The 26,776-nt window shown below is 41.3% G+C and overlaps 1 protein-coding gene across 1 annotated transcript in view; it reads right to left on the reverse strand.

The window, feature by feature from the left end:
• The window catches only part of rsf1b.1 (remodeling and spacing factor 1b, tandem duplicate 1), a 32,665-nt gene extending 12,435 nt beyond the window's left edge, over nt 1–20,230 (reverse strand). Inside the window, exons 1-12 of the mRNA XM_061898910.1 lie at nt 20,029–20,230; nt 11,252–11,343; nt 9,657–9,749; nt 9,368–9,573; nt 6,753–6,850; nt 2,917–4,862; nt 2,549–2,830; nt 2,334–2,438; nt 1,434–1,513; nt 1,307–1,361; nt 1,125–1,240; nt 982–1,049 (exon numbers count right to left, since the gene is read on the reverse strand). Coding sequence (XP_061754894.1) covers nt 982–1,049; nt 1,125–1,240; nt 1,307–1,361; nt 1,434–1,513; nt 2,334–2,438; nt 2,549–2,830; nt 2,917–4,862; nt 6,753–6,850; nt 9,368–9,573; nt 9,657–9,749; nt 11,252–11,343; nt 20,029–20,182 — 3,295 coding nt within the window. The 5' untranslated portion in view covers nt 20,183–20,230. The remainder of the gene's footprint in view (nt 1–981; nt 1,050–1,124; nt 1,241–1,306; nt 1,362–1,433; nt 1,514–2,333; nt 2,439–2,548; nt 2,831–2,916; nt 4,863–6,752; nt 6,851–9,367; nt 9,574–9,656; nt 9,750–11,251; nt 11,344–20,028) is intronic.
• Nucleotides 20,231–26,776: the final 6,546 nt, after the last annotated feature.

Genomic DNA, 26,776 nt, shown 5'->3' on the forward strand with positions numbered 1-26,776 from the left:
ATATATGTATGTATGTATGTATGTATGTATGTATGTATGTATGTATGTATGTATGTATCTATCTATATATATATATATATATATATATATAGATACATATATATATATGTATGTATCTATATATATATATATATATATATATAGATACATATATATATATGTATGTATCTATATATATATATATATATATATATATATATAGATACATATATATATATATATGTATGTATCTATATATACATATATATATATATATATATATATATATATATATATATATATATATATATATATATGTATATATATATATATATGTATATATGATTGATATTGGGCTTCATGGTGGCAGAGGGGTTAGTGCGTCTGCCTCGCAATATGAAGGTCCTGAGTAGTCTGGATGTCCTCTCCGTGAATGCATGGGTTCCCTCCGGGTACTCCGGCTTCCTCCCACTTCCAAAGACATGCACTAGGGGATAGGTTGATTGGCAACACTAAAATGGCCCTAGTGTGTGAATGTGAGTGTGAATGTTGTCTGTCTATCTGTGTTGGCCCTGCGATGAGGTGGCGACATGTCCAGGGTGTACCCCGCCTTCCGCCCGATTGAAGGTGAGATAGGCACAAGCGCCCCCCGCGACCGCAAAGGGAATAAGCGGTAGAAAATGGATGGATGGATTGATGATTGATTGATTGATATAGCCCTAAATCACAAGTGTCTCAAAGGGCTGCACAAGCCACAACGACATCCTCGGTTCAGATCCCACATAGGGGCAAAAAAACCTCACAACCCAGAGGAATGTCAATGTGTATGACTGTGAGAAACCTTGGAGAGGACCACAGTTGTGGGTGACCCCCCACCCCCCCAAAAAATCTTGTTTTTTAGTAAAAATAGTGTATGGCAGAGCTGTTTGGCAACCAGCTTTACGTTCTGCTTTGAAAGTTAACTTTTGCTTGGATTTATTTTTGTCAAAAGGGAGAGCTCACCTCCTCCTTCTGCTTCTTTGATGTCTTCTTCGATGGCCTCCTCGATGGCCTCGTCAAACTCGTCAAATCTGTCAAGTGAGCACGCGGGATTAGCATTCATGCGCTAATGGGTTACCGGTCAGCGAGGGAGTGAGCGCTCTTACCTGTAGCTGATGGACTTCTTGGCCCTGGTTGACCTTCGACCCCAGCTCTTGCTTCGCTTTGAGTCTTTCTTCTTCTCTTTGACGATCATCTCTGGCTTCTCGTCCTCCATCTCCCCCTAAATGCAAGAGATAAAGTTTGAAAAGCGTCAAAAAAAAAATGTGCGCTGCCTCTGCATACTCACAGAAGGTGTGATGATGTTTTCCAGACTGATTCCGACATAAATGAGACGCTCTTTCCTGGGGAAAAACACAAGGCGACTACGACGTCAGTGACAATCCAATATGGCAGCCCGCAAAAGAAAGCCTCACCTTCTGTCCGCCCGCTCTTTTTTCTTCAAGGCAGCGTCAAGGTTGAGCAGCTGTTCTTCTAGTTGGTCACAGAGCTTTTTCTACAGAGAGAAGAGCACGGTGTTTATGGTTTAGCAAAGGGGTGTCCAAAGTGTGGCACGCAAAATATTTGCCATGGAAAAAACACAGTAAAAATTGAGGAAAAAAAGACAAAATGTAGTAAGGAAAATATAATACTAATAACTCAGGAGTGTCCAAACTATTAAAAGTCAAAGTATACGGGGACAATTTTTTTTCGTCAAAAAAAAAAAAAAGAAATGCCATAAACAGACTTTGTAAATAAAAACTTAGGGTCAGATTTGTGTTCTAATTGAGAAATTGTGTAATTAGTATCAAAATATCATTTTTTTTCTAGGAATCAGCTTTATTGACCAAGTATGTTTAACACACAAGGAATTTGACTTGGTAGACTGTGGTCTTTATACAATGTAAACAATAATCATGAACTAAAAATATAAATTTAAATAACTATATGTGCAAGACTAATAAAACAATAGTGCAGTGGTGAAAAGAGCAAAAGGATGATGACGTGAACATGAGTTTTCTCATTTGTTCACGTCTGTTTTTCCTTACATTTTTACGGTTGAAAAAACTGTTGAGGGCCATCAAAAATTGAGCTGCAGGCCGCACTCCGGACACACCTGTAATAACTAATAATAGCCCATCTTGTCACCTTTACCACAAAACTGACATCAAATTTTGTCTTTTTAAATATGTAATATCTAATTTTAACTTCTTTTTTTTTTTTCAAATGGCCTCTGCATACTTTGACTTTTCAATATTAAACTTTGGACGCCCCTGGTTTAGCACAAGATGGCAGCTCTCTGGAGACACACACGTTGAGGAACAATTAGCACGTACATGCTGGCAGGGCGGGCAGAACCATTCGCCGTCGGGGATGATCATGAGTGGCGGCCTCAGGCAGGCCGTGTGGTAGCCGCTGTCACACGAATCGCACAGTAAGATCTGGGAAAGACAAATGACGGACTTACATCCACAGCGCCTCTGTTGTTTGCAACCAAGTAGTGCACTTTATTTTGCCCACAAAGACATGTTGTGATAAAACATCTACTCGCCAGCTCGGGGTGATTGGGAAGGCCGCAGTGTTTGCACGGGTCTTCGTTGGGTGGAAGGTCGTCGTCCGAGGAGGAGTCTGACCTTCGTCGTTCGCAGCGGCGTCGCCGTCCCCGCCGGCTCCGCTCCACCTTGTAGTCCTCGTCACTGTCGTCCTCTTCGCTTTCCACATACTCACTGGACTCCTCGTCGCTGTCGCCATCTTCGTCATCCTCGTCTCCCGAACCTTTCCTTTTGTGTCGGGTGCGCACGTTGGACCAGCGCGCCTTCCGTCGTTTGCGCGCCTAAAGATGAAAGGGGAAAATTAAAAAACAACAGATGGAATTTAATGAGTGAAACATGTAGGTGAGATCTTGTGAGGTAAACACACCTTTGGTTTGGCATGACCCTCCTGAGACACCTTTTTCTCCCTGGGCTTCTTTTCAACGATCTGCTGCTCCTCCTCCTCTTCTTCTTCTTCTTCCTCCTCCTCATCCTTTTTCTCTGTCTCGGCCTGAGACTTCTCCGGCCTTGTGTCCTGGATCTCCTCCGCCTTAAGCGAGGATCTGGAGATCCTCGGTGATCGTCTCAGCGACCTCCCGCCCGCATTAGTGTCGGACCCCGAGTCGTCCCGCCTCTCCTCCAGTTGGAGTTTGGCCTTACGGCGGTGGGCAAGAGTTCTGCCTTTCCGACGGACAACCTTCTCTTTTGCGTTCAACCGAGCTTCGTCGCCGTTTTCCGTCACCTCTTTCTTGGACTCGTCTTCTTCGCTTTTAGCAGCCTCTGTCGGCTCACTGGTTTCTTTGCTCTCGCCCGTGTCCTCCGACTGCTCGGTTTTAGCCGGTTGATCACCGGATTTCAATTTCTCAGGTGGGTCTTTCTCCGATGTTTTATCGCTTTTAGAGTCCTTCTGTCTTTCATCCTTGGTAACTTTCAATGCAAGCGGCTTTGCCTCCATTTTTTCAGGCTGATCCTTCAGCGCCTGTTCCTGATTTGCATCAGGTTCTGCGGCGGTTTTGTCAGCATTGCTGGACGTCTTTTCTTGACAATCAGAAACCTCCTCTGTCCTTTCGGCTTTGTCATCCTGCTGTGGTTTGTCCAAGTCAGGACCTAAGGCTTTTTCTACTTTTTCTGACAAATCCTTGTTGTCCTCACGGACTTGAGGCTGTTCTGGAGTTTTTGCGACCATGTCTTTCTTGGCCGATTGACACGATTCTACCGCGTCTGCCTTTTTAATAACGGACGTCTTCAATGTGTCTATCTTTTTGATGACACTCAAACTCTGTGCTACTTCTCGGCTCGTGGTGTCGTCCTTTTTCTTGGCGGCAGACTTTGGATGTGCTTTCTTGTCAGGTTCTTCTCTTCCAGAAGACATTTTCTTGTTGGAGTTATCCTGTGTCCCTGCGTCACTCTCCCTGGTGTCTTTTCCCATTACGTTAGTTTCCGTTGGCTTGACATCTGCTCTACTTTCCACCATCTCGGGTTCCTTCGCTTCTTTAGCAGCTGTCATATTCCCGCGGTCTGGTTTTTCAAACTCTTTGTTGATGACTTTATGATCTGAATTATATTTTTTTGAAGAGTGAATCTTGTTCTCTGTGAACAATTTGGCTTCAGTTTCAAGTTCTTCCTGATTGGACAACTTTTCCCCCCCCTCATCTGCTGCTGCAGTCGTTTCAGTTACAACCAGCACGCTTGAATCTTTCTGGTCCAACGGCAGCGGGGAGACCTTCGCAGGACACCGTGGATCCTTCACAGTATCTTTCCCCACATCTTTTGTGGATGCAAGTTCCTGTTTTTCTCTCAATTTCTCGCTCAAAGGTGGCTGGAGTTTCGTCTCCGGCGTCGGCTGAACTTCACCGTTGATATGGTCGTTCCCTCGCTTGGAAGAGGCGTCGGCTTTGGGAACGGGCAGAATATGTACAAAGCTTTTGTCAAAGTCTTCACTGAACTTCATCCCTCTTTTCTTCAAAGGGATCTTGGCCTGCTGCTCATTCTTGATCTGCTGGATTTCGTCCGCGTTATTCCTCTTGGCTTCCTCGCTTACCTTGGCCTTCACACACTCAGGCTCGGACTTCAGGGGAGTCGGGTCCCCAGCTGCCGACTTGACGTCATCCGAAGGCTCTTCTTTGATGCTCTTGACTTTAGCGTCTACGCTTTCATCGACTGGCTTTTCCGTTGCGACCTCGGCGATGTCGCTCAACGTTGATTTGACTTCGCAGACTTCCGATTTTACATCATCTTGCTGTTCAACTTTACTGTTGCTCTCAGTCTTTAGCGGCGCAGGTAATGCCGCTTTGCTGCTCTCGTCAGATGAGGTCCCATCTTTTTTTATTACACCTGTCGTAGAAATTAAACGTTACAATGTCCCGAGATGTGTGTGAAAGTTTTTTTAGAAGATTTTTGGGTACGCCTTAAAAAAAAAAACCATCAACCAGAAACTTGATGAAGAACAGACTATTGGTGCATGACAACAACAAAATTAAGTAAATTAATGGATTTTCAAAAAAAAAAAGTTTTTTTCAAATTGGTGTATTGTCGGTCCATAGGTGTATAGTTATAGGGCTGGGTAAAATGTTTATTTTTACTAGTACGGTACCAATTCCAGAGACCTGGGAATCGATACCAGTACTGTTGGTACCAATTTGCGTTTCTTAATAAATATTGTTTTTGATTATAAAATCTTATTTGTTCTTGCAAAATTAAAATAGCTGATTTTTGTAACTGCTGTCTAGTTGTTGTATCTCAATTACAGTTGGATGGCAGTAGTGTGTACCATAATATCCAGACTACAATCAACTTTTTATTTCAACACTTTGAACTTGTAAGACGGTGTGGCTAATTTATGGATTTTTCTTCACTAGCGGCCCCAATAAAAAGCCCTCACCCCCCAAAACAACAACAAGCAAATACAATGAGAAGGTGTTTTTTTGGTGCTATAGCGCCATCTTTTGGATGAGTTCACTCACTATAGGTGCTGCAGTGTCACTACATTTACCGGTAGATTTCTTTTTTAAACCGCAGTGATATTCAGTCTTCTAGCAGTCCATTGAATTTCTATTCGTATGGATTCTGCATTCATCATTTCAAACGACGTCTGTAATTTTTACAGTATAATTAAAACTGTTTATACTTACTAAACTGTCCCATGTGTAATGTCTGTAGGAGTGTTTTCGTGCTTATTTGTACGTGCTATTGTAATGTAATGACGCTAGCGTCGTTAGCAATAGCTCATATGCTGCGTTCACTAGTGTTAGCATTATTGACTTAAAATGAAATTTGTATGGTTTGAGTTGTAGCTGAGATAGGCTCCAGCGCCCCCCCGAAAGGGAATAAGCGGTAGAAAATGGATGGATGGATGGAGTTTCACAAATTACTCAGTAAATTCACCTAGGTGTCAACATGGGGTTTTAGAGACTGAATTGACTAGCCAACACACCATAAACTACCGTATGGTGTGTTGGCTAGTCAGTTCAGCCTTTTTTACACCCAAAAAGTTGTAATACTGTAAGTACTGTACTTATACCCACCAGCTGTTTGATTGTATCGTGCATCTTAGTTGTAGTTTTCATTGACAAATTTGAAGAAATGAAATCGCCATGTAAAATCATTAATGCTTATCAGTTAAATTTCAATATAAAAGGCAACGTATACTAGCATCAGGCTAGCGCAAAAGTGGAGCATTTTTCAGGGTAAATTCTTGGCATTGAATATTGCAACATTAACTAGAGGTACTTTGGCTGAGCCCGCCCTCAATGCTGTTGGTGTCGGCAATAGGGCGTGCTGTCCCACAGCAACCAAGGATTTTGTTGGATTTTACGTGAACCGGTGCCCGATTGTGGCAAAAAAATCTGTACCCATCCGAGGTATTGTCAAACCGAGTTTAATCCTTAACTGATCCCTGTATTAATATTTTGCAGCAATTTAATGAGGACAAAGAATACATTTCAATTCAACATTTTGACGGTCAATGTGCTCCGTGAGCTGTGCATAGGGCTTTAAGTAAAAGAGACGAAACTTGACATGAATGGTCCTGAAAAAAAAAGGAAAAAAAAAAGGAAGGGATGGAGGACTAAATAATACATTATCCAACCTGGGCCCCTAGTGGCTCAGAGCAGTATAGCAATGACATCAACACTTTTTTTGATTGGTTAGGAGCCGCTATTAATGTCTATGTAAGCCATGCTGTCCATTATTGTGCACCTTTTTCAATTTAAATAAAATTCATACCTGCTTTCTCCTCTTCACTTTTGGCATCATTCTTCAGGAGCTCGGGATCAATGTGCGTCTTTAGCAGTGCCAGGACCTGCGCTAAGTCGTTACGATTTCTATAGGAGAAAAATAACCCAAACTGAGAGAAATCTTTATGAGTGACCCGATACAATATTGGTAAAAGTACGGTATTAGCGGAAAAACAAGTATTGAATGAGCTTGGTTCTCATTAAAAATCCCTGATGCGAGCAGTCTTACAGCGTGTCTTTTTGTGCAAGGCTGGACAGTCAGTTAACATCTAAATGTCATCTAAAGAGCACACAAGTTTGATACATATTTTAGTCAGGGTAAACATGGTAAGCTAAAGGCTACCAACAGCGAAGCAGACAAGCTAATAAGTGTCCTTAATTGAACAATATTGCAGTCTAAAACATGTGTCAATATAAAGAAGTGTTAAATAAGTATAGTTGCATATTACTTATGCATACGGAGTCTCCGAGGCAGAAGGTTATTGGAAAGTATCCAGTAACAAACGTGCATGCATCATTCAACTTGCTGCATCATGACCTTAATTTAATGAACCATTATAATCACTACGCATCACCAAAACCCAAACTAACCCCCCACTTCAAAGGCATACATATGTCAAAAGGTTTCGGTTTCTTATAACTATTGTTCTTATTAGATCAAAATTTTCTGACATTCCACACGACAAAATAATAAAAGTATGTACTGCTGATTATATATATAATATATATATATATATATATGTGTGTGTGTGTATATATAGATATATATTTACACACACATACATATATATATATACATACATATACACACACATATATATATGTATATATATATATATGTGTGTGTGTGTGTGTGTGTGTATATGTATGCATATATATATACATACATAAACACACATATATATATATATATACATACATAAATATATATATATATATACACACACATAAATATATATACATATATATATATATTATTGTGAGCGAACTGTGGTGCTGAATTTCCCCCAGGGATCAATAAAGTACTTTCTATTCTATTCTATTCTAAAAGACAAGTTTTGTAGTATGTTCACTATTTTGTTTAAGGCCAAAATTGTTCTTCCTTTTGCCGTAAGAAACATATGTTTAATGTACCATAACATTTGTTGTCAAAATAAAGCCAACAATGCAAGGTGGGGGGGGCTATATATACATATATATAATATAATATATATTTATATATAGAATTTATAATATATATATATATATATACAATATTATATATATATTATGTTATATAATATATATAAATATATATAATATATATATAACTATATATTATATATATATATATATATATATATATATATATATATATATATATATATATATATATATATATATATATATATATATATATATATATATACCCCGTATTTTTCGGACTATAAGTCGCAGTTTTTTTCATAGTTTGGCCAAGGGTGCGACTTATACTCAGGAGCGACTTATGTGTGAAATTATTAACACATTACCGTAAAATATCAAATAATATTATTTAGCTCATTGACGTAAAAGACTAGACGTATAAGATTTCATGGGATTTAGCGATTAGGAGTGACAGATTGTTTGGTAAACGTATAGCATTTTCTGTGTGTTATAGTTATTTGAATGAATCTTACCATAAAATGTTACATTAACATACCAGGCACCTTCTCAGTTGGTTATTTATGCGTCATATAACATACACTTATTCAGCCTATTCTTTATTTATTTTAAATTGCCTTTCAAGTGTCTATTCTTGGTGTTGGGTTTTATCAAATAAATTCCCCCCCCAAAATGCGACTTATACCCCAGTGCGACTTATATATGTTTTTTTCCTTCTTTATTATGCATTTTCGGCAGGTGCGACTTATACTCCGATATATATGGTATATATATATATAACATTATATATGTTTATATATTATATCATATAATATATATTTATATATTATATTATATATATGTATATATAGCCCCCCCACATTGTCAGAGTCCGCCTAAACTTGTCCCATTTGTTTATGCTGCATTTTTTGTATCCAACTAATATAGTTATCAACCTTTTAATATTTATAAACAGCCCCTTCACCTTGTCATAATCTTCCTGAACTTGTCCCAAACCTTTGTACTGCAATTTCTTTTGTGTATTACAGTTTTTGTGTTATTAACTATTATAGTTATTATATTAACATGCCATCATTCACAACCACCCTCCCCCTAAACTTGTCAACATCTACCCAAATTTGTCCTTTTTGTTTTTGCTGAAAAATCTTTTTCGTCTAACAATTTTAGTTTTTATGTCATGGTCTGGTTATGAATAATAATATGCTAATAACATAATTTTTATTTATTTTAATTTTTTTTGCAGCACAAACCAGCACAACCGTTTGGAGAGATTGTGAGGGGGCTTGATGACGTCGCTAGTCAGAAAATTTATTTTAGAATAACTTACAAATCGTAATGGCACAATCGAAAATGGTCACGGCACCAATGAATGACAGTGTTATTTGAATATTTGCATTGATAAGGGTGGTCAACTTCACACAGGTCCACAAAATAGGAGGTCACTGCCCCCCCCTGCGTTACCTGACGATGCATTTCCACGACGAGCCGTCCAGGTCGTCCTGCTCCTCCACGTACAGGCGGACGTTGTTGTCCTGGTCCAGCTGGAACCAGTACATCTGGCCGTCCTTGTCTCGACCGATAGGCTGCAGCCGCATTTTGTCCGGGTCCTCCTCGTTGATGGCATTTTTGAACTTGAGGTTGTCGTCAAACTGACACTCGCACAGATACTTTATGTGTTGAGGGTGGAAATAATCAAAATCATGGTTCCGCAATGTGCCTCAAAGACGGGGGAAAAAAATTGGTTGTTCACCTTAAGAATCGCTGTTTTGGTCTTCAGCGTCATGTCCTTGTATCCTTTTTCATCCAACTCCCAAGCCCATGTTGTGTTGGAATCCTGGCACACCTGCACGAGCAAACATATTTTCATTTACAAAATCTGCAATGTGCAGTATTTTAAACAAATACATAGTAATCAAAGTGGATAATCTTTTTTTTCTCCCCAAGATGTAGTGGCTGCTGGTTGCAGGAGCTCTGTGTGGTCTTAAAGCTTCCATCTAGTTTTCATGTGTTTTTTGCATTTTTGTTCAGGCCTATTGAGAACTGCACAACAAGGGGTGTCACTTTTTGTGAACTTTTGGATCTTCCTCAAAAGGAGCCATGGCCGAGTTTTCACCAAAAACCAGCAGCTGGCTCTTTACCAAACCTGCTCCACATGTAGAGGCTGTCTTACATGCAGAGTAAGTGACGGGACTGCGGAGTGTCGAGGCGGACGAGCATCACGGAGCCTTGGCTGATTGAGCATGAATCGGACACTTAAGTCTCCCTGGACGTATCCTCGCTCATCCGTGCTGATTGTGGACATTGACCGAGAGTTAGTGGGTGACCTAGGATGGAATTGGCTCTCTTGGTTGCTTTGTTGGGTCTGTTTCTGTTCGTGCTGTCCCTTCTGACCCCAGCAGACAATGGCGTGGAGCACTATATAGGCCACCGCGGTGCAAGGTGTTGAAATCCTGTTTTGGTTTTGTTTTGTATGTGCGCAACATAATTTATAGAAATGTTTTTGTTTTTTCGTTGTGTTTTACTATTGTAGCTGCATGTAGAAATGGCGCCGCTGAAGAGGCAGCTGGTTGCTTCAACTCCGTGCTCTTTTAATGTCTTTGTTATGTCTGTTGATGTTTCTTTTCATCTTGTTTTCCTGTTTTTTGTTGTGGACTTTTTGTATCTGCACTGCAACCATCTAATAAAATTAGACTTAGACTTACTTTTTATTGTCATTCAAATTTGAACTTTAAGAAGAACATTTTGTTGCATTAGCTCATGGTAGTGCAGGATTAAAAAGCAATAAGGTGCAGATACAAACTAATAGATTACTGTACAGATAAATATATTTCACTTTTGCATATGCATCCACATTTATGGACGTTGGTTATATTGTCTTTATATTCCAGCGAGGTAATCCATTTTTGGGGGGTATTGAGGGGATTACTTTAATACGTTCTTACGCCTGAGGAAAGAAGCTGTTACAGAACCTGGAGGTTCTGCTACGGAGGCTGTCGAACCTCTTTCTAGAGTCCAGCAGTGGGGGTGGGAGGAGTCTCTGCAGATTTTCTGAGCATTGGTCAGGCAGCGGCTTTTTGCCATCTCCTCGATAGGAGGAAGAGGAGTCCTGATGATCTTTTTTGCCGTCCTCACCACTTTCTGCAGAGACTTCCAGTCTGAGGCAATAATAATGTCCCCATTGTGGGATAAATAAGTCTATCCAATCCAATCTTCAAAGAGGCAGAATGTATATTTTAACTTATTTGTTAATAGACACCTGTGTACCAAAAATAAGCACGTTTGGACAAGCCAACATGCAAAATGATTGCTGTCGCAGTTAAATTAATGAGAGGAAACATGTTTTACCTTGAGTAAATACTTCTCCCATCTGTCCGCTGACACAGACTTTCCGATCTTCCTCAGCAACTTGACGTGAAGATCAACCAGAAGCTTTGGAACTAAAAAGTGTATAGAACATGTTTTTCAAATAAATATAGATTTAATTTTCTGAAAAACCTGAGTGAAACACACTTGTAGCAAGCTAAATTAAAGGCCTACTGAAACCCACTACTACCGACCACTCAGTCTGATAGTTTATATATCAATGATGAAATCTTAACATTGCAACACATGCCAATACGGCCTTTTTAGTTTACTAAATTGCAATTTTAAATTTTGCGTGATGTATCCTGTTGAAAACGTCACGGTATGATGACGCGTGCGTTTGACATCACCGGTTGTAGCGGACATTTTTTTCTGGACCGATCCAAGCTATAAGTAGTCTGCTCTAATCGCATAATTACACAGTATTCTGGACCTCTGTGTTGCTGAATCTTTTGCAATTTGTTCAATTAATAATGGAGAAGTCAAAGTAGAAAGATGGAGGTGGGAAGTGGTGTATTGCAGCTGACTTTAGCAACACAAACACAACCGATGTTTCCTTGTTTAAAATTCCCGAAGGTGAAGCTTAACTATGGAACAGAGCGGTCAAGCGAACATGGTTCCCCACCACATGTCAACCGGCAGGTTTCGGTGAGAAAATGGTGGTAATAAGTCGGCTCTTACCGTAGACATGAGCGGAGCTTGCGTCCTCCTGCAGCTGCGTGGCTTCCCTCAGAGACACTGGGGGTCACCACACCCGTGGCCTCACCCCTCCGACTTTCAGGTACCATATAATCTCACTAAAACACTAGTAACACAATAAGCAGACAAGGGATTTTCCAGAATTATCCTAGTAAATGTGTCTAATAACATCTGAATCGCTCCCACTGCCCTCGCCTTTTTTTTCCCCTAGTCCTTCACTCTCACTATCTTCATCTACGAATCTTTCATCCTCGCTCAAATTAATGGGAAAATTGTCGCTTTTTTGGTCCGAATCGCTCCAGCTGCTGGTGGCTATGATTGTAAACAATGTGAGGATATGAGGAGCTCTACAACCAGTGATGTCACGCGCACATCGTCTACGACTTCCGGTACAGGCAAGGCTTTTTCAGTAGCGACCAAAAGTAGCGAACTTTATCGTCGATGTTCTCTACTAAATCCTTTCAGCAAAAATATGGCAATATCGCGAAATGATCAAGTATGACAAATAAAAATCCCCATTTAAATAAGAAAATCTAATTTCAGTAGGCCTTTAAACCAAGTATTGACATTTTCAACCGCGCATGCACACAACAAATTACTTACATGACCCACAATGAACGAAACAACCGGAAGTACTTTATTGTGTTTCAATCACAGCTATCAAAGCGCAGCTAATTAAAAAGGGGCAAAGAGTTCAACCAGTACTCATTGAGTGAATTTAAATTGTCTCATAATGTTTTAATACTAATACTTATGATGTATATTTAAACGTAGAATTGAAAAAAAAAAAAGTGTTTTATTTTGAAACCCGGACGAGCCTTCAGAGAAGCAAAACTAAGCGAAACACTTGGCTAATTAGTATTTTAACTGAGAATAAAGTGCACATTTTGACGCCCTATTCTGGCAATTGAACACATAATGATACACTTTAAATCATACGAACGCGTTGCGTGCACTAGCATCACGATTTCCGCCTGGGAAATACCAATTACAATTACTTCTGGATCTGCCTCCCGGGAGCCTTTTAGCCATGGAGACCAGCTGCTGGGTCTCTGCCACACCGGAGTCGGTTTGGAGAGACTGGAGGAGATGCGGATGAAAAGACAGGGCTGCGGAGCTGGTACTGAGCGCCGGGACGGACAAGCTTCACATTATCTTGGCTGAATGATCAGGTATCGGACACCTCAGTCTCCTTGGACGTATCCTCGCTCATCCATGCGGACCGGACACTGGCCGAGAGTGGAGTCGGCTCTCTTGGTTGCTTTGTTGGGTCTGCTCCTGTCTCTGGCCATGCTCTCTCCACCCCAGCAGACGACAGCGTGGAACACCGCAGAGGCCACCAGTGTATACACTGGGGCAAAAAAGTATTTAGTCAGCCACCGATTGTGCAAGTTCTCCCACTTAAAATGATGACACAGGTCTGTAACTTTCATCATAGGAACACTTCGACTGTGAGAGACAGAATGTGGAAAAAAAAATACAGGAAATCGCATTGTAGGAATTTAAAAAAAATGTATTTGTAAATTATGGTGGAAAATAAGTATTTGGTCAACCATTCAAAGTTTTCACTGATCGAAGGAGGTTTTGGCTCAAAATCTCACGATACATGGCCCCATTCATTCTTTCCTTAAAACAGATCAATCGTCCTGTCCCCTTAGCAGAAAAACAGCCCCAAAGCATGATGTTTCCACCCCCCTGCTTCACAGTAGGTGTGGTGTTCTTGGGAAGCAACTCAGTATTCTTCTTCCTCCAAACACGACGAGTTGAGTTTATACCAAAAAGTTATATTTTGGTTTCATCTGACCACATTAAATTCTCCCAATCCTCTGCTGTATCATCCATGTATCCATTTTGGTATAAACTCAACTCGTCGTCTTTGGAGGAAGAAGAATACTGAGTTGCATCCCAAGAACACCAAACCTACTGTGAAGCATGGGGGTGGAAACATCATGCTTTGGGGCTGTTTTTCTGCTAAGGGGACAGGACGATTGATCGTTGTTAAGGAAAGAATGAATGGGGCCATGTATCGTGAGATTTTGAGCCAAAACCAATTTCCATCAGTGAGAGCTTTGAATGGTCGACCAAATACCTATTTTCCACCATAATTTACAAATAAATTCTTTAAAATTCCTACAATGTGAATTCCTGGATTTTTTTTTCACATTCTGTCTCTCACAGTTGAAGTGTACCTGTGATGAAAATTACAGACCTCTGTCATCATTTTAAGTGGGAGAACTTGGACAATCGGTGGCTGACTAAATACTTTTTTGCCCCACTGTATGTTTCTTTTACTTTTTATTCTTAGCTGTATGTAGAATTGGCTGGTTGCATCAGCTCCGCCACTTTAATGTCTTTCATGTCCTTTGTGTTCTTTGATGTTTAAGAGGAACGTGTAATATGGCTATGAGTTGTTTTTTTCCCTTGGCCTCAGTCTGCACCCCCTCTCCAGGCGCCTGTTGCAGGCACAGTACCAATGTGAGCAATTTGCAAATTTGTATAATGCACAATCTTTTTGCAAATTGCTTCCAGCTATATATTTGAATAATGTGTGGTGCACATTTTGCAAATCATTGGGCGCAAATACATGTTTTTGGTGTCAAAATAATTTATTAAATACTTATGTTAATCTATTCATTTGTAGTCTGGACAATAATACTGAGTATTGCCCTCAAATCAGTCCAACCCTAACCCTAACCCTAACAACTACACAGTGGTTTATTATTTATCAAATATAATAAAGTAGGGTTACTGACTAAACCATCCACAAAATCTTGTCTTGCAATATGCAAATTGCTTGCGCACGATGGAAATGACATATACCGTATTTCCTTGAATAGCCGCCGGGCATGTAATATGCGCCTGCCTCTAATTACTGCCGGGTCAAACTCGCTCCCCAAATTTATTAGCGCATGCTTACTTTTGCCGCCGGGCCAAAGTCGTGACGTCACGAGTGACGCTTCCCCTGTCGTCATTTCCAAAATGGCGGAGGAGTTTTTTTTTGCTTTTACTATGTGTAAACCAGGGGTCTTGTTCCACAGCCATACAGATCACACTGATGGTTGTGATATAAAACAACTGTAACACTCTTACTAATATGCGCCACACTCTGTGAACCCACACCAAACACATTTCTGGAGAACATTGGCTCTGCAACACATTATAAACGCAACTTAAGAATTACCCAGAATTCCAATGCATCCATGACTCTTGGCTATATTATACACCCCGCTAGCACCAACCCTACCCCCCCCAAGAGTCATGGATGGATGGCATTGTGGGTAATTCTTATGCTGCGTTTATAATGTGTTACAGAGCCAATGTTCTCCAGAAATGTGTTTGGTGTGGGTTCACAGAGTGTGACGCATATTAGTAGGAGCGTTAAAGTTGTTTGTATCACAACCATCAGTGTAAAAGGTATGGCTGTTGACCAAGTATGCATTGCAATCTCGTATGAGAAGCAGCGATATGCATGCGTCTGGCCGGCAAGCAGATAGCATGGGCGCGATGACATGTTGTAGAGCAGTGGTCGCCAACCTCAGGACCGCGGCCGCAGAAGAATTAATTAATTTTTAATTTTTTTTATTTTTTAAATCACACTCATTTTTTTAACTGCATGCCATTGGTATGCGCAGGGGTGAGAAGAGGTTTTAAAATTATTAACGCCTGCTTACTTTTGCCGCATGCCTTGAATAAGCGCAGGAGTGAGAAGAGGTTTTAAATTAACTAGCGCCCCGGCGGCAATTCAAGGAAATACGGTAATTTGCAAAGTGCGTGAGATTGGTGAAATGCTTACAACAGGCTAGGCCTGGGCGATATATTGATATATACGATATATCGCAGGTTTGTCTCTGTGCGATATAGAAAATGACTATAATCGTAATATTCGATTATATGTTCTCACACGCTGCATGCATTACATTACTGGCGTGTCTCATTCCTTCTCATCTGTTCTTCTCATGGAGACATAAAATAAGCCCGCCTTCTTACATACGTCACATACTGTCGCGCATGTAGCGTCACACGCTCTCGCCGAGAACTAACGTTAAGTTGCTTTTAGCTGCCGGCATCACGCAACAGGCGTTTCTCAGTCCTCCTCATTTCTCATTCTGACAGAAGCGGAAAACATGCCCGCCTTCTTTTACATACGTCACATACTCTCGCGAGTCTAGCGTCAGAGCTCTCGCCGATCAGAGAGAGAGAACTGGTGCGAAACTTATCACAAATGGAGGAAGAACAATCAATGCCCAAAATAAAGAGCAGGGGGTCCATCATCTGGCGGTGGTTTGGCTTCAAGTGGGAAGATATTCAGCAGACAACAGCAATATGCTGTTCAACGTATATACGATGATGATTAACCTGTGTGATGACTGTATTATGTTGATAGTATATATTTGTACCATGAATTGATTAACGTGGACCCCGACTTAAACAAGTTGAAAAACTTATTTGGGTGTTACCATTTAGTGGTCAATTGTACGGAATATGTACTGCACTGTGCAATCTACTAATAAAAGTATCAATCAATCAATGCAAAGTATGCATTACTACAAAAAGGTAGTAACACTATTAATTTGTTATTTCATTTAAAAAGTCACCCGTGAGAGAATGAAGAGTATTTAATAAATACAGTTTTGGTCAATTGACTTACTTGTGATTTCCCTCTCTGCATGAAAGTTTAAAATCAGCATATATTAATGCAGTATGAAGAAGAAGGTTTTAATGTAGACCAGTGGTTCTTAACCTGGGTTCGATCGAACCCAAGGGGTTCGGTGAGTCTGCCTCAGGGGTTCGGCAGAGCGCAGCGGTCAAGACACACCAGACTCATGAATTGATTGACGTGGACCCCGACTTAATTAAACATGTTGAAAAACTTATTCGGGTGTTACCATTTAGTGGTCAATTGTAAGGAATATGTACTGAACTGTGCGACCCACTAATAAAAATTTCATTCAATCAATCGTGTACATAAAAACATCTCCCAATCGACGTATCTGTACTGTAAAGTTAACATTTGAATGACAATAAAAAGGAAGTGGCTACCCCCTAAAAAATGTTCCCTCTAATTTTCCATCTAATTTGCAAGTGTGTAATTTGTTGTGAGTTCATGCACTGTGTTGGTTTCGTTCTTTGAACAAGGTGATTTCCATGTTGTGCACTAGTAAAAAAAAACAACAACCATCCATCCATGTTCTACCGCTTATTCTCTTTGGGGTCGTGGGGGGCGCTGGTGCCTATCTCAGCTACAATCGGGCGGAAGGCCTTGTACAAGTCGCCACCTCATCGCAGACAACAAAACATATAGCTTTCTATTGAATTTGAAACAAAAACCAAAAAAAACATTTTATTTTTCACTAAAGGGTTCGATGAATGTGCATATGAAACTGGTGGGGTTCGGTGCCTCCAACAAGGTTAAGAACCCCTGATCTCCTGTCCAAAGGCAAAACCTCATAACTCACTTCTAGCTGATTTTGAGAAAACAAAGGAAAACCATTCTGTCTTACAAAGATCTACACCAGGGGCACTCACACTTTTTCTGCAGGCGAGCTACTTTTCAATTGACCAAGTCGAGGAGATCTACCTCATTCCTATTTATATTTATTTATTTATGAAAGAGACATTTTTGTTCACAAGTTAATGGTGTTTAATGATAATACAAGCATGTTTAACACACATAGATTCCTTTCTTTCATGAAGACAAGAATATAAGTTGGGGTATTTGATTCTGATGACTTGCATTGATTGGAATCAGACAGTGGTGCTGATAACGTCCGCATTTTCAAATGGAGGAAAAAAAAAAGTCCTCCTTTCTGTCCAATACCACATGAAAGTGGTTGGATTTGGCATCTCATTTGTCCAACTTGCATACTCGTTTTTAAACACTTTGTTATGAGAGTAGCATATGTGTGTGGCCCTTTAATGTCTGGCAGCAGGTGAGTGACGTCAGTGAGAGTGCGGGTGGGCAAGCAAGTGAGAAAGCGGTCGCTGAGGGCGGGGGAGAAATACATTGGCATCAAACTCCGTAGCTTGCTAGCTTGTGCACGCTAGCTTTCTGAGACTCTTATTTTGTTAGCACAGGCAGGATGAAACAGGTCTTTTATGGTGAAGACAGGAACTGTGCAGTCGGTCTTTAGAGTTTTGACAGTAGGTACGGAGTCTCTAGAAATAAAATGTGTTTCTCTGCGTCCGCCCTGTTAGGGATTTTTTTCTTAAATATGAGCTCGCAGCAGCCAGCGTCATCTCACAAGATCCTCGGGTGCCGAAAATGTCAAACAACTGACGAAAGTGAAGTCTTGGTATGATTGATGATTGCTCATTTTTATGTATATTTTTTAATGCCTGGCTTGAGATCGACTGACACACCCTCTGAGATCGACCAGTCGATCGCGATCGACGTAATGGGCACCCTTGATCTACACAGTCATCAAACGTATAGATGTTTTCTTGAACTTTCATTTTCTTGCCGATTGAGCCATGGATTGAATCTGCTCTCATGAACGTGTGCCCTTTCTCCAGATATTTTATCACAAACTCGGGTGGGCCCCATTCTGCGTTTGCACATTGGGCAAGAGCCGTGTACAGCGTCCAGTTTTTATTTTGACTTTCACAGTTATCTGCCCAAAAGAGTATGCAAGGGGAAGAATCAAGAACAATACATTTAATGAAGGTGCTTGCAACGTCCTGGGCCAATCTTCCAAATATCCCCACGTGCCATAATATCACATAATCAGGTTGACCGTCGGCCCCCATTCGTGCAAATGTCTCATTAAAGACAAAAAGGCGACTGACAAAGAAGCTCCGATTGGTCCCTTGAGATACTAGGTTTTTCTGTTGTATCTACACAGTTATGTGGTAGTTGCTAGGTCCTGCCATGCACGTAACAGCTTACTTACGGAACAAATTACAATATCGCATACACTAATGTAAAGCATATCACCTAGGAACTCCAAAATGATTAGCAGCTCAGTTTTGACCAAAATTGAGTTACTGGGCTTCACAGTGGCAGAGGGGTTAGTGCGTCTGCCTCACAATACAAAGGTCCTGCAGTCCTGGGTTCAAATCCAGGCTCGGGATCTTTCTGTGTGGAGTTTGCATGTTCTCCCCGTGAACGCGTGGGTTCCCTCCGGGTACTCCGGCTTCCTCCCACTTCCAAAGACATGCACCTAAATTGGCCCTAGTGTGTGAATGTGAGCGTGAATGTTGTCTGTCTATCTGTGTTGGCCCTGCGATGAGGTGGCGACTTGTTCAGGGTGTACCCTGCCTTCCGCCTGATTGTAGCTGAGATAGGCGCCAGCGCCCCCCGCGACACCAAAAAGGGAATAAGCGGTAGGAAATGGATGGATGGGAGTTACTGGGTTTTGCCTTTGGACGGGAGTGATGTAGACACTTAGAATCATCATACTGCTGTGATTATATGCATCAAGTGTTCATTCAAGACTAAGGCAAAATATCGTAATATATATCGCAACATGGCATAAAAATATTGCGATATTAATAGAAGCCAATATCGCCCAGGCCCAAGCTTAGACCGATTTTTTTAATGTTATTTTAATATTTTATTTTTTCTCCCATTCCCACCACTACCACTTGTTTACCTGTATCTCACCTTTTTTTTGTAAGGGGTGCCGGAAGTCGGCAGAGATCCTGTTCTGTCTCCCTGTAATGTGTGTCCGATCTTGAATGGGATTATGCTGAACATTTTTATTTCCCCTCGGGAATTAATGAAGTATATCTGATACTAACTTTGATCACACGGGCATGTTTTGTTGGTGTTGTATACAGCGGCAGATAAAAGGCTGCTCGCTTCAAAGGAGGAAAAAAATTGAAGCAAAAGCCTAAAAGTGAGACAAGGAAATTATGAATCGGCGAAGCTGACGGATGAACACTCAGCACATTGCGCCTGGATAGTGTTAGGACTTCCCGGCGCACAAAGAGCGTTAAAGCGGGTGAGCAAGGAGGTGTGTGAGCCACACAATAACACAGCACTTGCTAGCCTAGCCTGCTAGCCAGCTAGCTCGGTATCATTAAGTCTCTCTGGCGTTTAACCCTCTTGCCGGCCCTACCTGAGGATGTGTCCTGCAAGTACCGCTCCAACTGCGGGAAAGTGAGCTCCGGCAAGTCCAGCAGTGCTCCGTAGCGTTCCAGAAAGGAACAGATAACGGCGTAATTTGCACACAAACCTGGCGGAGAACTCGCCGTTGCCGCCGAAGCAGCCATTTTTTTTCCAACACCGCTGGTGAAGCGTGCGTGTTTAGTGGCACGTTCAGACTTCCGGTGTTTCCAAAATAAAACTCAAGTAGATCTACAGGAAGTGAAACAGTTCCACCTCACTATTGTTTTAGTTGCTTCCTCTCCCTTCCAAAGACATGCACCTGGGGATAGGTTGATTGGCAACACTAAATTGGCCCTAGTGTGTGAATGTGAGTGTGAATGTGGTCTGTCTATCTGTGATGAGTCGCCCCTGCGATGAGGTGGCGACTTGTCCAGGGTGTACCCCGCCTTCCGCCCGATTGTAGCTGAGATAGGCGCCAGCGCCCCCCGCGACCCCAAAAGGGAATAAGCGGTAGAAAATGGATGGATGGATGGGTTCTTAACCTTGTTGGAGGTACCGAACCCTACCAGTTTCATGTGCGCATTCGCCGAACCCTTCTTTAGTGAAAAATAAAAATGTTTTTCAAATTCAAGATAAAGTTATACCGAATTTTTCGGAGTGTAAGTCGCTCCGGAGTATAAGTCGCACCTGCCGAAAATGCACAATAAAGAAGGAAAAAAACATATCTAAGTCGCACTGGAGCATAAGTCGCATATTTGGGGGAAATTTTTTTGATAAAACCCAACACCAAGAATAGACATTTGAAAGGCAATTTAAAATAAATAAAGAATCGTGCACAACAGGCCGAATAAGTGTATGTTATATGACGCATAAATAACCAACGGAGAAGGTGCCTGGTATGTTAAAGGCCTACTGAAACCCACTACTACCCACCACGCAGTCTGATAGTTTATATATCAATGATGAAATATTAACATTGCAACACATGCCAATACGGCCTTTTTAGTTTACTAAATTACAATTTTAAATTGAGTTTCGTCTTGAAAACGTCGCGTAATGATGACGTGTACGCAAGACGTCACGGGTTTTTAGGAAGTATGAGCACTGCGCACACACAGCTAAATGTCGTCTGCTTTTACGGCATAATTACACAGTATTTTGGACATCTGTGTTGCTGCATCTTTTGCAATTTGTTCAATTAATATTGGAGAAGTCACAGTAGAAAGATGGAGTTAGGAAGCTTTAGCCACACAAACACACGGTGATTCCTTGTTTAAAATTCCTGGAGGTGAAACTTTCCTATGGATCAGAGCACGGTCAAGAGAACATGGAACCCGACCACATGTCAACCAGCAGGTTTCGGTGAGAAAATTGTGGTTAAAAAGTCAGTTCTTACCGGAGAAAAGCTGAGCTTGTGTCGTCCATAAAGCTGCCGTCGACTCCCCTGAGACACTGGCGTCAAGACACCCGTGGAGACACCCTTCCGACTATCAGGTAATATTAAACTCACTAAAACACTAGCAACACAATAGAAAGATAAGGGATTTTCCAGAATTATCCTAGTAAATGTGTCTAAAAAAATCGGAATCCGTCCCAATGCAATCGCGTTTTTTTTTTTCTTCTAGTCCGTCGCTATCAATATCCTCAAACACGAATCTTTCATCCTCGCTCAAATTAATGGGGAAATTGTCGTTTTCTCGGTCCGAATAGCACTTTTTGTTGGAGGCTCCCATTAAAAACAATGTGAATATGTGAGGAGCCATCAAACATGTGACGTCATCTCTTCTCTTAGCACCGAAAGTTGCAAACTTTATCGTGGATGTTCTCTACTAAATCCTTTCAGCAAAAATATGGCAATATCGCAAAATGATCAAGTATGACACATAGAATGGACCTGATATCCCCGTTTAAATAAGAACATCTAATTTCAGTAGGCCTTTAACCTTGTTGGAGGTACCGAACCCTACCAGTTTCATATGCGCATTCACCGAACCCTTCTTTAGTGAAAAATAAAAATGTTTTTCAAATTCAAGATAAAGTCATACTGGATTTTTCGGAGTATAAGTCGCTCCGGAGTACGAGTCGCACCTGCCGAAAATGCATAATAAAGAAGGAAAAAAACATATGTAAGTCGCATTTTTGGGGGAAATTTATTTGATAAAACCCAACACCAAGGATAGATATTTGAAAGGCAATTTAAAATAAATAATGAATCGTGAATAACATGCTGAATATCAATCAATCAATCAATCAATGTTTATTTATATACCCCTAAATCACAAGTGTCTCAAAGGGCTGCACAAACCACTACGACATCCTCGGAAGAACCCACATAAGGGCAAGGAAAACTCACACCCAGTGGGCAAAGAGAATTCACACCCTCTAGGGGACCGAAAGCAATGGATGTCGAGCGGGTCTAACATGATACTGTGAAAGTTCAATCCATAGTGGATCCAACACATCCGCGAGAGTTCAGTTCAAAGCGGATCCAAGACAGCAGCGAGAGTCCTGTCCACAGGAAACCATCCCAAGCGGAGGCGGATCAGATGTCCCCAGCCGATACACAGACGAGCGGTCCATCCTGGGTCCCGACTCTGGACAGCCAGTACTTCATTCATGGCCATCGGACCGGACCCCCAGAATAAGTGTACACTTTATGACACATAAATAAGCAACTGAGAAGGTGCCTGGTATGGTAATGTAACATATTATGGTAAGAGTCATTCAAATAACTAACATATTATGGTAAGAGTCATTCAAATAGCTATAACATATAGAACATGCTATACGTTTACCAAACAATCTGTCACTCCTAACCGCTACATCCCATGAAATCTTATACGTCTAGTCTCTTACGTGAATGAGCTAAATAATATTATTTAATATTTTACGGTAATGTGTTAATAATTTCACACATAAGTCGCTCCTGAGTATAAGTCGCACCCCTGGCCAAACTATGAAAAAAACTTTGACTTATAGTCCGAAAAATACGGTATGTTTTTTTTTACTGGTGCACAGAATGAACCGTGCATGAACATCACCTTGTTCAAAGAACAAAACCAACACAGTGCATGAACTCACAACACATTACACACCTACAAATCAGATGGAAAATTAGAAGGAACATTGTTTGGGTGTATCCATAATACGGCAATAGGGAGAAGTTTTTATTTACACAATGAGTCGGGTGTATTTTCACCTCAGTGGCAGAGGCTCCGCCGAACACCTTAGGCCGACTCACCAAACCCCTTGGGTTCGATCGAACCCAGGTTAAGAATCACTGTTTTAGTTAGTACAGCGGTTCTCAACTTTTTTTCAGTGATTAGACTAGATTAGATTAGATCAGTGGTTCTCAACCTGGGTTCGATCGAACCCTAGGGGTTCGCCGGAGCCTGCGCTGCTGAGGTCAAGACACACCCAACTCATAGTGTAAATAAAAGCTTCTCCCCATTTCCGTGTTATGGATACCCCCAAACAATGTTCCTTCTAATTTTCCATATGATTTGCAGGTGTGTAATTTGTTTTGGCCCTGCGAGGAGGTGGCAACTTGTCCAGGGTTTACCGCGCCTTTCGCCCGATTGTTGCTAAGCTAGGCACCAGCAACCCCCGCGACCCCAAAGGGAATAAGCGGTAGAAAATCGATGGATGGATAATTTGTTGTGTATTAATGCACTGTGTTTGTGTTTTTCTTTGAACAAGGTGATGTTCATGCACGGTTCATTTTGTGCACCAGTAAAACAAAAACATAACTTTGTCTTGAATTTGAAAAAAATACACTTTATTTTTTACTAAAGAAGGGTTCGGTGAAGGCGCATATGAAACTTGTGGGGTTCGGTGCGTCCAACAAGGTTAAGAACTTTATTTATTCCTTCAGGAAAATTAAAATTTTTAGCACAATCCCACTCAAAATCAAACGTTACAGGGAGACAGAACAGGATCGCTGACGGTTCTGCCGGCTTCCAGTGCCCCTTACAAAAAAGGTGAGATACAGGTAAACAAGTGGGGGGAATGGGAGAAAAAATAGAAGATTAGAATAAGATCAAATATAATTTAAAAAAAAAACAGTCTAAGCCTGGGCCCTTAAAAGGGGGTCCAGAGTGAGGCCAAGGGAAAAAAACAACAACTCATAGCCATAGTACACATCCCTCTTACATGTGTGTAAGAGGGAAACATCAAACAGCAAAGAAGACAAAGGACATGAAAGACATTAAAGCAGCGGACACAACCAGCTACTTCTACATACAGCTATGAATAAAAAGTAAAAGAAACATATACACTGTGGTGGCCTCTGCGGTGTTCTACGTCATCGTCCGCTGGGGTGGAGAGAGTATGGCCAGAGACAGGAGCAGACCCAACAAAGCAACCAAGAGAGTTGACTCCACTCTCGGCCAGTGTCCAGTCCGCATGGATGAGCGAGGATACGTCCAAGGAGTACCTTGAATGTACCATGATGTACTCCATGTGAACAGTTTTTTTTATTTAAGTACCCCCTAATCAGAGCAAAGTATATTTGGTTGAAAAAAAGAGATAAAGAAGTAAAATACAGCACTATGTCATCAGTTTCTGATTTATTGAATTGTATAACAGTGCAAAATATTGCTCATTTGTAGCGGCCTTTCTTGAACTATTTGGAAAAAAAGATATAAAAATAACTAACAACTTGTTGAAAAATAAAGACATTATTAGACTTAGAGATTTAGACTTAGACTTCCTTTTTATTCTCATTCAAATTTGAACTTTGCAATACAAATAAGAACAACATTTTGTTGCATTAGCTCTTGGTAGTGCAGGATTAAAAAAAAAGAGCAATAAGGTGCAGATATAAATACATAGATTACTGTACAGATGGATACTTTGCACTTTTTCACATGCGTCCATGTTTATGGATGTATGTTATATTGTCTTTTTTATTCCAGCGAGTTAATCCATTTTGGAGGGAGTTGGGGGGATAATTTAATTATGATGCGTTCAAGAGTCTTACGGCCTGAGGGAAGGAGCTGTTACAGAACTTGGAGGTTCTGCTACGGAGGTTGCGGAACAGTTTTTTTAAGAGTCCAGCAGTGAAAACAGTCCTTGGTGGGAGGAGTCTTCTCAGATTTTCTGAGCCCTGGTCAGGCAGCGGCTTTTTGCGATCTCCTGGATAGGAGGAAAAGGAGTCCTGCTAATCTTTTCCGCCGTCTTCACCACTCTCTGGAGAGACTGCCAGTCTGATTCAATTATAAATAAATATTTCTACACATAGAAGCAACCATCAACTTTTTATAGAATATTTTTTTAAAAATCTCACGTAGCCCTTGGCATACCTTCAAGTACCCCCAGGGGTACGCGTACCCCCATTTGAGAACCATTGAGTTAGTACATACACACCACAGTGTATATGTTTCTTTTCCTTTAATTCATAGCTGTATGTCGGCTGTATCTCACTTTTTTAGGGACGGCGTGGCACAGTGGAAGAGTGGCTGTACGCAACCCGAGGGTCCCTGGTTCAATCCCCGCCTCGTACCAACCTCGTCACGTCGGTTGTGTCCTGAGCAAGACACTTCAGCCCTGCTCCTGATGGGTGCTGGTTAGCGCCTTGCATGGCAGCTCCCTCCATCAGTGTGTTTGTGTGTGTGAATGGGTGAATGTGGAAGTAGTGTCAAAGCGCTTTGAGTACCTTGAAGGTAGAAAAGCGCTATACAAGTACAACCCATTTATCATTATTTTTTGTAAGGGGCGCCGGAAGTCGGCAGACCCGTCAGCGATCCTGTTCTGTCTCCCTGTAATGTTTGTCAGATCTTGAATGGGATTGTGCTGAAAATGTTAATTTTCCTGAAGGAACTCCCCTGAAGCAATAAATAAAGTATTATCTATCTATCCATGTAGAAGTGGCTGGTTGTATCAGCTCCGCTGCTTTAATGTCTTTCATGTCCTTTGTGTTCTTTGATGTTTGATGTTTCTTACATGTGTGTAACAGGGATGTGTACTATGGCTATGAGTTGTTTTTTCCCTTGGCCTCAGTCTGGACCCCCTCTCTAGAGGCCCAGGCTTAGACCGATTTTTTTTATTTTATTTTAATCTTTTATTCCCCCCTCCCCACGCCCCCGTCCCGTTTACCTGAATCTCACCTTTTTTGTAAGGGGCGCTGGAAGTCCGCAGACCCGTCAGCGATCCTGTTCTGTCTCCCTGTAATGTTTGTCTGATTTTGAATGGGATTGTGCTGAAAATTTAAATTTTCCTGAAGGAACTCTCCTGAAGGATATATAAAGTACTATCTATCCATCTATCTATATTATAATTTTATAAAAAGCAGCCATTTTTTCCAACACCACTGGTGAAGCGCCCGTGTTTAGTGGCAGGTTCAGACTTCTGGTGTTTCCAAAATAAAACTCAGTAGATCCACAGGAAGTGAAACAGTTAGTGTGGCTTCCACCTTCACTATTGTTTTATCCATCCATCCATCAATTTTCTACCGCTTATTCCCTTTCGGGGTCGCGGGGGGCGCTGGCGCCTATCTCAGCTACAATCGGGCGGAAGGCAGGGTACACCCTGGACAACTCGGCACCTCATCGCAGGGCCAACACAGACAGACAGACAACATTCACACTCACATTCACACACTAGGGCCAATTTAGTGTTGCCAATCAACCTATCCCCAGGTGCATGTCTTTGGAAGTGGGAGGAAGCCGGAGTACCCGGAGGGAACCCACGCATTCACGGGGAGAACATGCAAACTCCACACAGAAAGATCCCGAGCCTGGATTTGATTTTAGTTAGTA

Source organism: Nerophis ophidion, linkage group LG04, assembly GCF_033978795.1.
Source record: "Nerophis ophidion isolate RoL-2023_Sa linkage group LG04, RoL_Noph_v1.0, whole genome shotgun sequence".
Lineage (NCBI taxonomy): Eukaryota > Metazoa > Chordata > Actinopteri > Syngnathiformes > Syngnathidae > Nerophis > Nerophis ophidion.